The sequence below is a fragment of the Mauremys reevesii genome, linkage group 4 (assembly GCF_016161935.1).
Source record: "Mauremys reevesii isolate NIE-2019 linkage group 4, ASM1616193v1, whole genome shotgun sequence".
Classification (NCBI taxonomy): Eukaryota; Metazoa; Chordata; order Testudines; family Geoemydidae; genus Mauremys; species Mauremys reevesii.
This window is the reverse complement of record NC_052626.1, coordinates 107,974,623-107,987,978: the sequence shown is the minus strand read 5'-3', so window position 1 is coordinate 107,987,978 and position 13,356 is coordinate 107,974,623. Positions and strand designations below refer to the sequence as shown.

Here is a 13,356-nt window from a genome sequence, read left to right as displayed (position 1 = left end):
TGAGAACTGCACTCCAGTGCATGCAGGAGAGCCTGTCGCTTCCTTGCCTTGGATACCCCTCTTTAAATGTTGCTTGCATGGTTGGGTTATAAATATAGAAACATAAGCCTGCAGGGTTTTTCTCCAAACACGTCCCTCCCATCTTAGAATAATCTATGCAATTCCTCCAGCTGCTCCTATACTTGGTATGACCTTCTTTCCCTTCTCCTCCCCCCCCACTCCCTTGCTCCTTCCCTGCCTGACATTGTGGGCCTGGTGGCCAATCAGCTTCTCCAGAAGATCAAATGTCACTATAAGATGAAGACTTAATCACCTTGGGAAGTTTGCAGATCCTGCAGCCCGTCCCATTCGGCAGGGAACTCACCACTTCTCTCAGCTTCCCCCTCTCTCAGGTAAGAAGGAGATTAGGCAGGGGACATGTCTGTGTGAGTAGAGGAGGGACAGCAGACTGGACCCTCAGTCTAAATGGGGAACACTATGGGGGCCATGACGCTGGCTCATGAATAAGACTGAGGCTCAGAACCCTGGCACTCAGATGAAGGCACTAAGGAGGGCAGTGGACCTATTCTTTTTCTTATCTACTCAGAGGGGGATTTGTTGACCGTGTTTGAGGCTTGAGAATGTCCATGAAGATCTGGATTGTCTGGTATATAGCAGATATTCCTATGGATTGGGGGGAAATCTCCACCTAAACTCAAGGCCCTGTGGATGAGAACTAAGTGACATGGCATCTCCCATGACTTTGAGGTTATCAGGAATATTGAAGTGATGAAACAAAAAGGTACATGTGCCAAAGACACTTTGTAAAGCCTGGGATGAGCTGGCTGTTTAAAGCACTGCCAAGAGCTTTGTTTTGAACCCGACCCTGCAAGAAGGCTGAGGCGGTGGGCGGGGGGCAGGAGGAGAGAGGATATGCAAAGAAGAAGTGATGTGTATTGGTACATCTCACTGAGATGTCCAAAGGCAGGAAGGGTATCGGTAAAAACACGAAGCAGCTTGCTGCTTGGATATGCCTAGTATTCAGTCTTAAAGGAGAAAAGGAGTGTGAGAGACAAACATGAAGCACTCCCTCCTGATCTGTTAAAGAAATGTGTGTCTGTGTTGGGAGAGGTTAAATTAAAAATGTCACTAGGAGATCTTTTTTGTTACACAAAGATAATGTGAGTTCAAAATGTCATGAAATACAGTAGCTGTCTCTCTCGGACCTGCCCTCCTGGTAGGTATTGCTGAGTGGTTTCTATGGGCAACCAGGAGAGTGTCAAAATCAAAATAGAAAAGGGCATTAAGATAGGAGGTGAGGGTGTTACAAAGAGATGGTTTCTTACATGTGCTTTCTTCCCTCCATTCCCACCCATGAGATAATTCTAACATCCCTCATGCCTGGCCAGGGATCTGTCAGCTAGGTGATCACATACAGCAGCAGTGGTTCAGTAATTGTACAGGGCAGCAGAAGAAACCCAAGAGTCAGCTTGGACACCAAGGAGGGTGTGGGACACTGGGGTAAGTTTCTAGCATCTCAGAAGAGTTGTCAGCTAACACTGGCTAGCAGATGCCATTTGGTGGATGGGGGTACACTGAGATGTGTATTGAAATGGTCCGTGACGACATCCCAGAAATCAGGAGCGATGTAAAAATTCCACATGTTCATGTATGGCCCAAACCGCTTTTCTCATCCCTCTTCATCAGCTTGCTGGGTGAGTGAGTATTGCAGACTACTTTGCATTCCTCACACCTCCCCAGGGCCATGTGGGTTGTTATTACGCAGATGGCTCACTGGTGTGTGTTTCTCCTTCTGCAGTCAGGCCTTAATTACCTCTGAAAGCTTGGGAGGGAGGGTGTCAGCAAACAGGGTCCCTGCCCTTTGGGTGCTGAGCACCTACATCATGGATCTAGTTGTGGTGGCGACTAGTGGCTAACTTGTTGATTGCTGTGTTGTGTGAATGCAGCTGTATGATGCCCAGCTGTCAGTGACAAAGCAGGGTAAACCTGACTGGTGCAAGTCACTTCTTACACCACTGCGGTGTGTCCTACTCTAGGGGTTTGCACTGGTGTAGCTGCACTTGCATAAAACCCCAGGATAGATAAGCCCTAGTATGGTGAAAGGATTGGTGGTTACAAAGGATTTGCCAGTGTTCCCATCCAGTGGGATGGGATGTAGGGGGAGGGATGGGATGTGTGCAGGAGTGGGGGATGAGGGGAACGTGGGATTTCATTTCTCTTTTGTAAAGTCATCTTATTCCTAGCAAACCCTAGCAGTGGAGTGAGATAGCCCAGAGGCACAAATGGATGGGGTTAAGATTACTTAGACTGTAAACTCTTTGGGGCAGGGAGTGTCGTTTGTTCTGTTATTTTACAGTGCCTAGCACAATGGGGTCCTGGCCCAGGACTGTGGTTCCTACATGCTACTGCAATACAATGATTGTGTTAAGATTGAATAGGGGGGATCTTTCATACCAAGTGTTGGTTTCTGGACCCCAAAATAGAATCTCTTTTATCTTCCAAAGCAGTGAATAGTTCAGAGACGAAGAATTCCACCAAAACGGGGAGGGAATTAAGGATATACATAGAAAATGTTTAGATGTGTCAGATTTACAGGAGCCCCTGCCAGGAACTATACCCATCTGCTACTTGATAGATTGTACCCAGCCATCTCGTCTGACAGTTATTCCTGCCAGGTCTGGTCTTCCATGCATGTCCATTTTCTTTCTCCTCCTTTCTTTAATAATCTCGCTACTTTACATCTCTTTATGGCAGGCAGTGTCTGGCTAAGGAGTGAGAATGATTGATAGGAGGGTTATTTTCATAGACGGCCTCTGAAGAGCAGGGGAGTGAATTCAATCTGTCAGCTGGCAGATGGGTACATTCTCAGCTGTTAAGATGCTCCCTGGGAGATGGTAGCTGAGTTCTTTAAGCCAAGAAGGAACTGATTTGGACCAAAAGGAACATATAATTTAGAGCAAGAGACACAGACAAGTTTGCTAGATAGAATCATGGTCCACCTTGTCCACTTGAATATGACTCGAAACAGAATATTAACCCTTCACTTTGACCCCATAATAATTTATGGGGCATCATTCATATAGGGTATGAAATAAATATAGTCATTTGATTCTTCTGCTTTGTGAATGGTGAATGAAGCATGCATGGAGGCCCCAGATATCAGGCCATGAAGATGTTAAACAAACTTAGAAAGAAAACAATTTAGGCCTTAAGCTCTTGAATTAAATGTGGAAAATAAACCTTAGCATTGGGGAAACTGGGTTTTAAAAGACAGACTGATAATCAAAACAATATTTTTTGCATATGTTTAGATTTGTTTCTAAACAGTGGACATCAATAATAATGATTAATAATCATTATTTATTAATCCATAAACCTGAGTCAAGTTCAGGCCCCATTTTGCTGGACTCGGTACAAATATAAAATAAAACACATTCCTGTCTCAGAAACGAACAGTCTAAATTGCTGGTCTTTTTGCTTTGTGATATCTGTGATGAGAAGTGTTATCTCCACTAGGGGTCTGATCCAAAGCCAACTGGAGTCTTTCCATTGATTTCCATGAGCTTTGGATCAGGCCCCAGCGGCACAAAATATTGCTGTTTTGTATTTTGCTTTATTTATTTAATTGCGTGTGGGTGTACATAAAGTTTCATTTATTCAATGTTCTAATACATGAAGTAATTACATGAATAATACAGTGAAGCCAGTTGAGTAAAGTGATTTTGGCTCCCATTCTAGCTAATGGAAGTTTTGCCATTGACTTTAATAGAAACTAGATAAGGCCCTCTGTTCACTGAGAGCTATGAAGGGCCCAGTCGTGCTGTCATTTCTTAGGCAAGACATTGATTAGCCTCACTGGGAGCAGGGAGGGGTCAAAGGGGAGTTGCCTGGGCAAGATCTCAGGATAAGACACTACATGTCAGCTCATTTTGTTGGAATGAGTAAACCCGACAAATGATTGCCATACTCAGTGTCCACCAACGTACTTCTGTCAGGTATCATTGGTCTCCACCCGGAAACCAGGGATCTCCATCCCAGTGAGGCACACTCTAACCCCAACCTCTCCATAAGAACAGTCATTAAGAGTAAAGGCTAGAATAACCGGTGAGGGGCACAAGATGGAAAATTCAATTCCAGATTCTGAATATCACAAGACTCTGGAATACTTGGAGCCAGGATTTTTGTGGATTTTTTTTTTTTTTGGCCCATTGTAAACCTAAGGGCCATTTGTGAAGTTTAGTTCTAGGTTTGGATTCTGTAACTCCCTTAGAGTCTGGGGATTTGGGGATCTGGACCCTTGTTTTTAATTAATTCTGGCCCTTCTCTGCATATTGCTTGCCAACTTCTTTGTATTACTAATGATTATTTTTGTTATTCATGTATCTGTTGCCTAGTTCCCAGAAGTCCCATCCGGCGTTGGCTCTCACTGTGCTAGGCACTGTACAAACAGATGGAAAGATGTGGTCCCTGCTCAGTCAAGCTTACAATCTAGTCATATTTTATAGCATGCTAATAGGTGCCTTGTAGAATCCCATTGGTTTCTTCAGCACTTAGACTGTCAACAGATATGGAAGAATCTACGGAAATCTTTGGACTTGATATGTCCAAACCTCAGCGAGATGTCCTTAAAGGAGAACAGCTAAATGGCAACAGGATGAGCTGTGGGAATCATTAAAAGAAAGTCTCGCTTTGTGTCCCAAAAACACCCATTGCGTTCAATGGGCTTTGGCTCAGGTCCTTAAAGGCCCTCTGCACTGCACTGTGTATTTATCCTGGGTTTGATCACAAAAATAAGTCAGCCCTTAAATACTCACATTATAAATGTGCATGGAGAACTGTCAAGGCCTCATTCTCCTCCCAAATACACTACTGCAACTCTGTCGACTCCATTGACATTCTATTGGTGAGAGTGAGTCTTTTAAAACATCTACGTTATCTTCAGACTTTAAAGGAGAGAAATCCAAGTTTATATAGCGCAGACAGAGAAAAAGAGGGGTATTGTCCAAAATGTCCACAAACCCTTACAGGATCATCTAGATTGGAAGGGGCCAATAGTAGGTCTTCTAGGCCGCTGGATTGTAGCAGGATTTGCTCCGTAATAGCTCTGTTGCCCGCTCTATAAAGCATGGTACTTATTATTTCTTTTTTATTTGTATCATGGTAGTGCCTGGAGGCCCAAACTGAGAGTGAAACACCCATCTTGTTAGCCACTGTCCAAACACACAGTAAGAGACAGTCTCTGCCCTGAGGAGTTATAATCTAAATAGATGAGGGACAGGAGAAAGTAAATATGATTACCCCCGTTATACAGCTGAACAACAGAGGCACAGAGATTAACGGACACAAGAAGACTGTGGCGATGCTGGGACCTGGGACGCCTACCCTAAGCAGAGTTTTGATGCCAAAAAAGGGAGAAGTGCCAGAGCAACTATGAAGTCCCCTAGGAATTGCTACTGATTTTTTGTGGAAGGTGCTTACATGCTACAGTGATGGGCATCAATATAAAACCTAAATAAATAAATAAATAGATAACAGAACCCAGAACTCCTGGGTCCCAGTCCAGCGCCTTACCCAAGAGATCATTCGTCCTCTCTAGTGGGAGGTAAGCCTGGACTAAAGTTCTGGTTCCTTGTGCCAGCTGTAGCCAGACTTGAGCTTATCAGACCAATCTCTAGTACTGATATATACAGGCACAAAAATGTGCCTGACTGATACAACTTTCAAGGCGTGTTTGGATGCTGGAAAGGGGACAAAGGACTAAATGAACACGAAGAGCATTCCATCCTGATCAGAATATGTATATACATTTAATTCCTTTTAGGTGTTTATTCATGCTGTCCAATGTTATTGTTGGGAACTGGACAGGATCCCTTATACGGCAGGGCCAGTGCCTATGGGATTATTATACTCATCTGAAATAGAAACCATCTAAGCTGCAGTTGTTCCTCTTGGATATAAATCAGTCCGCCTGCTCCTTCAAGACTCCTCTCATATATCGGCTAAGTAATGAAGTCATGAAAGTCAAGGCTTGGGTTTCTTGCTAGGAGGTGTCTTGATTTCTAATTTAAGATCCATCATGGATTTAGAAGAAGGTTGAGTGAAAGGCCCCCCACCCTCCGGAGCACCTATTCCCTCCCCCCCTCTGCCTTAAGGCAGCTAACTCCTTAAAAATAGCCATCTCTTCATCTGCAGAGAGCAGTGTGTGGAATTAATAGTTCTGCAGTGTTCACAGGAAATGCTGGCTAAGTCATTCCCTCTGGTAAATCATAGGACTATAGGGTCAGCTCCTCAGCCGGTGTAAATTGGCCTAGCTCTACTAACGTCAATGGAACTACACTGATTTACACCATAGATTTGAGGGCCAGAAAAGATCAGCTGAGCCATGTAATCTGACCCCTGATTTTTTCAGGACTCCCTATGCTACATCTACCCCAGCCTATTGGTTATAGTGCTAGCCTGGGACTCAGGCAGTCCAGGTTCACTGCCCTGCTCTGCCACAGACTTCGTGGGTGGTGATGTGCAAATCACTTTCTCTCTGTGCCTCTGTTCCCCGTCTGTAAAATAGGCATGATAGCACTTCCCAACCTCACAAGGATGTTGTGCGGACACATACCTTAAAGAGGGTGAGGTGCTCAAATACTGCAGTGAGGGAGACCATAAAAGTAACATGGCTAGATTTGTTTCCGTACCTATCAGATGAGGTGAGTATTTGCTGTAATAAATACTACAACCAGCCAAATAATATTAATCAAGCAGTCTCCTCTATGAATCAGGCCAGTTTCCATACCCCAAATTAGTTACTGGATAATTTTTCACATGATTCAACTAGACTTTCAAACCTGGTGCTACTCATTCAATAATTTATTTGACATTTTTTGGGCATCAAATAGCTCATAGCCAGTATTTTTGTACATTATTCTACCAGTTCCCATGTATACTTGAATCGGATTGTTCTCTCACTTACTCTACTATAAAATTCATTGAACTCTTTGGCGTGATAGTAGGGTCAAACAGCTGTGAAAGAAGAATCAGGACTGGATTACAGCTGACCGATGGGGATGGACCTATTTCCAAACACCTCTGATGTTTGGAAAGCTTTGAAATACACCCAGATCCCAACCTGAACTCTTTGCAGCTCTTTGCATCCATGCTAATCATCTTAGCTACAAAGCTAAAGGGCTGTATCTTTTTAGATGACTTGTTTTTCCTTTCTTCTGTTCCTCATTTGATCTGACCAGCATAGAGCTCTATAGTTCCAAGAATGGTGGTCGTGGTGGGTATCTGCTGCTCTCTAGGACATCAGCTGTCTTTCTTTTCAGCTTCAAACAGCAGCACAACTGCTTCTGTTTTGGCATTTTTTTTTTTTTAGGAGACCCTGTTACTAATAACTCGCCTCTTGCTTTCCCCCTTCATCTAGAAACCCACTGCCAACATGTCTGACACCGAGGAAGTGTAAGTAGAAATAAAACTGTCTTCGTGTTAATCTGTTCACCTGGGCCATTTTAAACCAATCTGGGGTTTCCCTGTGAAGGTAAAAGATGGGGCCCCACAGCTGCAAGTACCAAGAGCTGCCCATTGAAGTCAATGGACAGAGTCTCACTGACTTCAGTGGGCACTTGAGAAGGCACCAAGTGTCCAAATGCAACCTGCTCTTCCCCCAGTCTGCACCTGCCCGAAACTCCCCTACCAGGGTCAATCTGGAGCAGTAACACAAGTTGATGGAGTTGCTTGGCATATAAATTGGTGTAGTTTCAGAATGCAGCACCTGATGTATATGGAGGGGGCGCATCAGGGTAGTAGTGGCTGGAAGTTTCCTATTAAACAGAAGATAGACCTTGCAATGTGCCCCCAGGTAGGTTTGCATTATGGGAAGGGAGAACATCAGGCCTGGCCAGGGGAGTCAAGTTTTGATGACTGAGGACCCTGAATCAGCCTGAAGCACCTTATGCAGCACTGGAGAATGAGCAATAAACATCCTCCTTGCACTAGAGACCCCAGGACTTGGGGAGCCCCAAAATTTCAAATAAGCCCAGTCTGGCCTGGTCCAATCATTCAGAAATGGGCTTGGCCAATATACCAATGACAACTTTGAGTAATTGGGTTACTAGTGTGTGAGATTTTACATGCTTGAGTAATACTTTGCAAGCCTGGCCATAATTAGTATTTTTTTAAATTATAGTAATTTTATTAACCAAAAAGCAACTGGCTGGGTGATGGGGTCGGGGAAGGGAAGGGAGAGCTATTTGTGTTTTAAGTGTAAATGTGGCCTCTTACTCAAATGCGGAGTTTAAAGCAACACATTAACCTATTGTTAATGTAGAGTGGATGAAATATAAATTCACTTTGATCAAACTCTCACTTTCTGTCTCTCTCTTTTCACAGGGATCAGGTAGAGGGTAAGTCATAAAGCTCCTTGTCTCTAATTCTTTAAACATCAGCCTGATGTGTTTTTAAACAGCCTTTTCTATTTTAATTTTTTACTGCATATTTTCCTTTTATTTACTCTGGGTGAAGTCCCCAGCTGGTGTAAATGTGTGTATGTAGCTTCTTTGACTTCAGCAGAGCTATGCTGATACAGTTGGTATCTATCTATCTATCTATCTATCCATTCTGATACCCATACTTATATTATATAACCCTTAACTCCATAAGTGGTTCTGTTGAGTTCAGTGGGACTGCTTGTGGACTATGGGCTGCTCTGGAAAAATACTTGAATGTTGCTCATAATAAATATATAATCCTTTGTTATCCACCCAGTGGAGAATTATATAATTCAGGCCTTTAATATGTTTAACAGCAAATAATGTTTGATCGGGTGGGGATGGATTTGTTTTATTTTTGTAGAGATGCTGCCATCTGCTGGTGATTGTTTTTATTCACAACCTTATCCTCTATTTTGATTTTTTTCTTACTGCTTTATTCTTATAGACATTAGCTGTTCTGTGTTTGTTTGTTTTTAACCTGCTAAGGTACTTGTAAATCTCCATGCCCAGGATAAACTTTAATACAGTATTTTCTCCCCATCTTCTCTGTCACTTTTTAATTCTCCCTCTCTCAAGGTCACTTGATTCAATATTTATTTTTGTCATTTTTGGAATGATCTCTCAGCAGTTGTCTGTCTTGTGTCCTCTTTCCTGTGTGAGGTCATAGATTCAAATGCAGGCGCTCTCTCAGAATATGTGCACTTACATGGTGAAATATCTTGTATGTTATGACGTTTGGCTGTTATGTTTGTTCATGTTGATGGTGCCACCATCATACATGTTACAGGCTAACATGTCATTGGTTAGTGAACCTGACTTTGCTCACTGTAGTGAAATGTTAGATAAAATGCAGTGACTGGCAGTGTGGGGCCTGTGTTCATCTGTTACTGTCCCTTTTCTCTGTGGTTTGAGGGAGGTAAATCATTAGTTCTCACTTTACCAGACGTCTGTTCTCCATCAAACTGATGCAATTTGCCAAAATTTCAAATAAGGCCTTGATCCAAAGCTCACTGAAATCAATGGAAGTCACCCATTGGCTTCAATGGGTTTTGGATCAGACCATAGCTGATCAAAATGGTCCCAGCATGAAATTTCATAGCCATTTAATCACATTTGGGAACAGTTCAGACATAATTTTTCTTTACATTGGCATAAGATGCCTTTTGCTTATAGTTGCAACTCAGGAAAGTGCTCAGCTGAAAACCCAAACTCGACGCTTTCACTTTAAGTAGGTGACAGTTTTTTCAATTTGTCTTACTTTGGATCTCTGTTATTGTATGTCCTCTTGAGCTGGATGTTTCTGTTATCCAATGACAGAATCGTTGCATTCATTGAAATGGTTCTGCATGTTTCACTCATGAAAGGGTACATATATGATTCTGCAACCCCCTATCTATGGAGTCTTGTATCAGAGTATGAGACACCCATCAAAGTTTTGTTCTGGTGACATATATGCAACTTGATACCTGCTGGAAAACTTTGGTGGGTGGAGTCCTGTGAAGTCAAACAGAACCATAATTCCCTGGACCTGATTCTCATCTTGCTCGCAACAATTTTACACCAGTATAACTCAGTTGACTACTTTGGAGATACTCCTGATTTACACTAGTGTGAGCTGGATTAGAATCAGACCCTTCCTTCCAACTTGCTCATGCAGTTTTAATTAAGCTCAGCACAATAAGCTCAGTACAATCAGCCTCTTTATAATCATTTTTCTAACTTTACCATGGACTTTTAAATATGATTACACAAAGCCCCTTGGAAATCTTTATGCTCTTTATAAGAACAGGACTCTTTGTTGTCACTGGCTTCTTATCACCATGTCACCTTTTGTGGTCTATGTGCTGGAATGCTCAGCCTTGTTGTTGATTTTGCTGCTTTTTTTTTTTATTTCAATGCAGAGGAATACGAAGAAGAAGGTAACAAAAAACTGGAACGTAATTTCTCTTTCTGTGACCCTTGACCCCACCTCTTTCCTTGCCTGTCAGTCACCCATCTCTTTGTTACATGCTGCTAAAGGTGATCTGGAATGCTTGTTCAATAAATCAATCCAAACTGTTTTGGAGCCAAACATGTAGAGATGTGCCAGAGCTATGAAATTTAGAGCCGAGTATGAATTCTCCCATTATAGAATCATAGAAATATAGGACTGGAAGGGACCTTGAGAGATCATCTACTCCATCCTCCTGTGTTAAGGCAGGACCAAGTACATTTACGCTATCTCTGACAGGTTTTTGTCTAACCTGTTCTAAAAAGCCTCCAAGGATGGGGATTCCACAACCTTCCTTGGAAGCCTATTCCTGTTCTCAGCTATCTTTTTATAGTTGGAAAGTTTTTTCTAGAATCGAATCTAAATCTCTCTTGCTGCAGATGAAGCCAATTACTTGTTGTTAGGGCTGTCAAGCAATTAAAATAATTAATCACGATTAAGTTCAGGGCTGTTCAAATTTGGGATTTGCATATGGAGCCTCCTCTATTAAAATACCATGTACCCTGGACCAAATACTGCAGTTCTTACTCAGGCAAACCTGCAATTGCCTCCAACAACATAACAAATATTTTTGGGGGAAAAAAAGCTGGAAAATGTTTTTCTCCTTTACCTATAGAACATAAGAACATAAGAAAGGCCGTACTGGGTCAGACCAAAGGTCCATCTAGCCCAGTATCTGTCTACCGACAGTGGCCAATGCCAGGTGCCCCTGAGGGAGTGAACCTAACAGGCAATGATCAAGTGATCTCTCTCCTGCCATCCATCTCCATCCTCTGACGAACAGAGGCTAGGGACACCATTCTTACCCATCCTGGCTAATAGCCATTTATGGACTTAGCCACCATGAATTTATCCAGTCCCCTTTTAAACATTGTTATAGTCCTAGCCTTCACAACCTCCTCAGGTAAGGAGTTCCACAAGTTGACTGTGCGCTGTGTGAAGAAGAACTTCCTTTTATTTGTTTTAAACCTGCTGCCTATTAATTTCATTTGGTGACCCCTAGTTCTTGTACTATCTGCTAAAATCAACTCACAGTATGAGATTCTGTGCTTTCCCCTAAATGAGCTCATCACCTCAACATCACATAAAGCGATGTAAGGAAAGCAAGTGCTGCAGATTCTTGTGTTCTTTCGGGCCTCAGGTGTAGCTAGCAATATATAAATAAATCACAAAAGTTTCAGCTAAATTTGCTCTTTTCACTGAAATTCAAAATTCCAACAGGATAGTTCACTGAAATTTTGAAATTCAAAAATGTTTTTGGTCCAGCGTCAACCTGAAGGACATCAGCAGCTGTTGCTAAGAGGAACACAAAAGCTAAAACTCAGAGCTTGGCAATAAAAGTTTTTTCAGGTCACCTTTAGCCATCCAATGATTTGACAAGCTACTATAGAAATATAGGAGATTTGAAAAAAGATGGAGTGTGCAAGGCTCTCTTCCCCATGTTTTCACGGAGCGATTTCACTGGTAAGATTTTCCCCTATGGTAGGGAGAGGAAGATTTCAGAGACACAGTTCTATTGACACTGTTCAGACATTGGCTAGAGCCATTCCGCATATTGCCTGCACGTAGCCAGCCTTCAGGTTAGGCAACTGTGCTTCAAAACTGGCTTGTTTATTTTCTTCCAAAGACGTTTGAATGCAAGGAAAGTGCCCACTAGCCATTTCCCTACCAATTAAGTGAAATTATTTTACACTTTATTTAGATAGATGTTAAAAACCTCCTGGGACAGAAGTGAGGGCCAAATTCTGAGAAGTGTTGAAGTCAATCGGACTTGCAGGTGCTCTTAGGATTTGACCCCAGTTCTTTAGCTTTCTCCAGTAAAGGTAGGCAGAAAACCCCTTTTGGGAGATGGAGATATTTGTTCAGCAAGGTTATGACACCAACTCTAGCTCAAAGGCATTTGCTGCCAAGGGTTTTCTGAGGTATGTCTTGTCCTTCCTTCTGTGCCATAATCACTCTCAGAGGTTTTGCGCACATTAGGCACAATTTCCCCACTGTTGCTACAACAAGTTCATTTCCATCAGGGATAGTGACAGCAGGGAGTGCAAATGTAGACCAAGTGCTAGCATTTTAAGGGCTGCGTTGTATGAATTTGCCCACAGCAGGACTAGACATCACGGTGCTAGTAACACCAGCAGCCACCTGGAGCCCTTCCTGCACTAGCGGTCCCAACATTGTTAGCTGGATGGAACCTTCTTTCACACTTTTGCCGTCTGCAGAGCAACATTCTATAGACGCATGCAGCTGTAGACCCATAAAACAGTGCGAGGCCTCCTCTGTGACATCGTGGATATCATCCATTTCACATGGATGGAGCTGAAACAGTAGCAGTGGTAAGAGATTTTTTCACAAATGAGCCTAATGCAGATACCTTCAAAAACTCAGAGCAACTCAAATGTCTTGCTGCCTCTAATATTCTGCTGCCTGCCCTGCCCTGAGTGGCAGCGCCATCCTTGTACTGGAGAAGCAGCCAGCAGAAAACCAGAAGCATGGACTGATGTGGGTGAAGGTGCCATTCATACTCCATGTTTATTCACTTCTTGTCAAACATGCAAAGAGAGAGATGAGGGTATTAATAATACAGGCAAGTATGCCAAGTAAAAAAGATTCTTCCTTGTCACCTTTGAACCTTTCTCCTTTCTCACCTAACTTTCTCCTTCTTTTTTGATTTCAGAATTAAATATTAATATGAAATTGATTTCCCCCCCTCTTTAATCTGCACGCTCCTATGCTCTAAGCATGCTTTCTCTAACTATTTTTTGGTTTCCCAATTCATACCTTTGCTTGACCTTTGTTTTGCCGTCTTCCGAAGAGATTCATTTCCTTTTCATATAACCTCTTTCTCTAACCCCTTTCCCTCCCAAGTCTTAGCTTGCAAGACTT

The 13,356-nt window shown here is 42.6% G+C and overlaps 1 protein-coding gene across 32 annotated transcripts in view; it reads left to right on the top strand.

Moving 5' to 3' along the window:
- The first annotated feature begins 285 nt into the window (after positions 1-285).
- TNNT3 (troponin T3, fast skeletal type) overlaps positions 286-13,356 on the top strand; it is a 47,111-nt gene continuing 34,040 nt past the window's right edge. For 19 of the 32 annotated variants that reach the window (XM_039533849.1, XM_039533843.1, XM_039533838.1 and 16 more), the window contains exons 1-4: positions 287-392; positions 7,418-7,452; positions 8,383-8,396; positions 10,385-10,402. In XM_039533849.1, the coding sequence (XP_039389783.1) occupies positions 7,433-7,452; positions 8,383-8,396; positions 10,385-10,402 (52 nt within the window). In that variant the 5' untranslated portion in view covers positions 287-392; positions 7,418-7,432. Of the gene's footprint in view, positions 393-6,562; positions 6,702-7,417; positions 7,453-8,382; positions 8,397-10,384; positions 10,403-13,356 lie in introns of those variants that run through there. The other 13 variants (XM_039533852.1, XM_039533850.1, XM_039533851.1 and 10 more) reach the window with 5 other exon arrangements.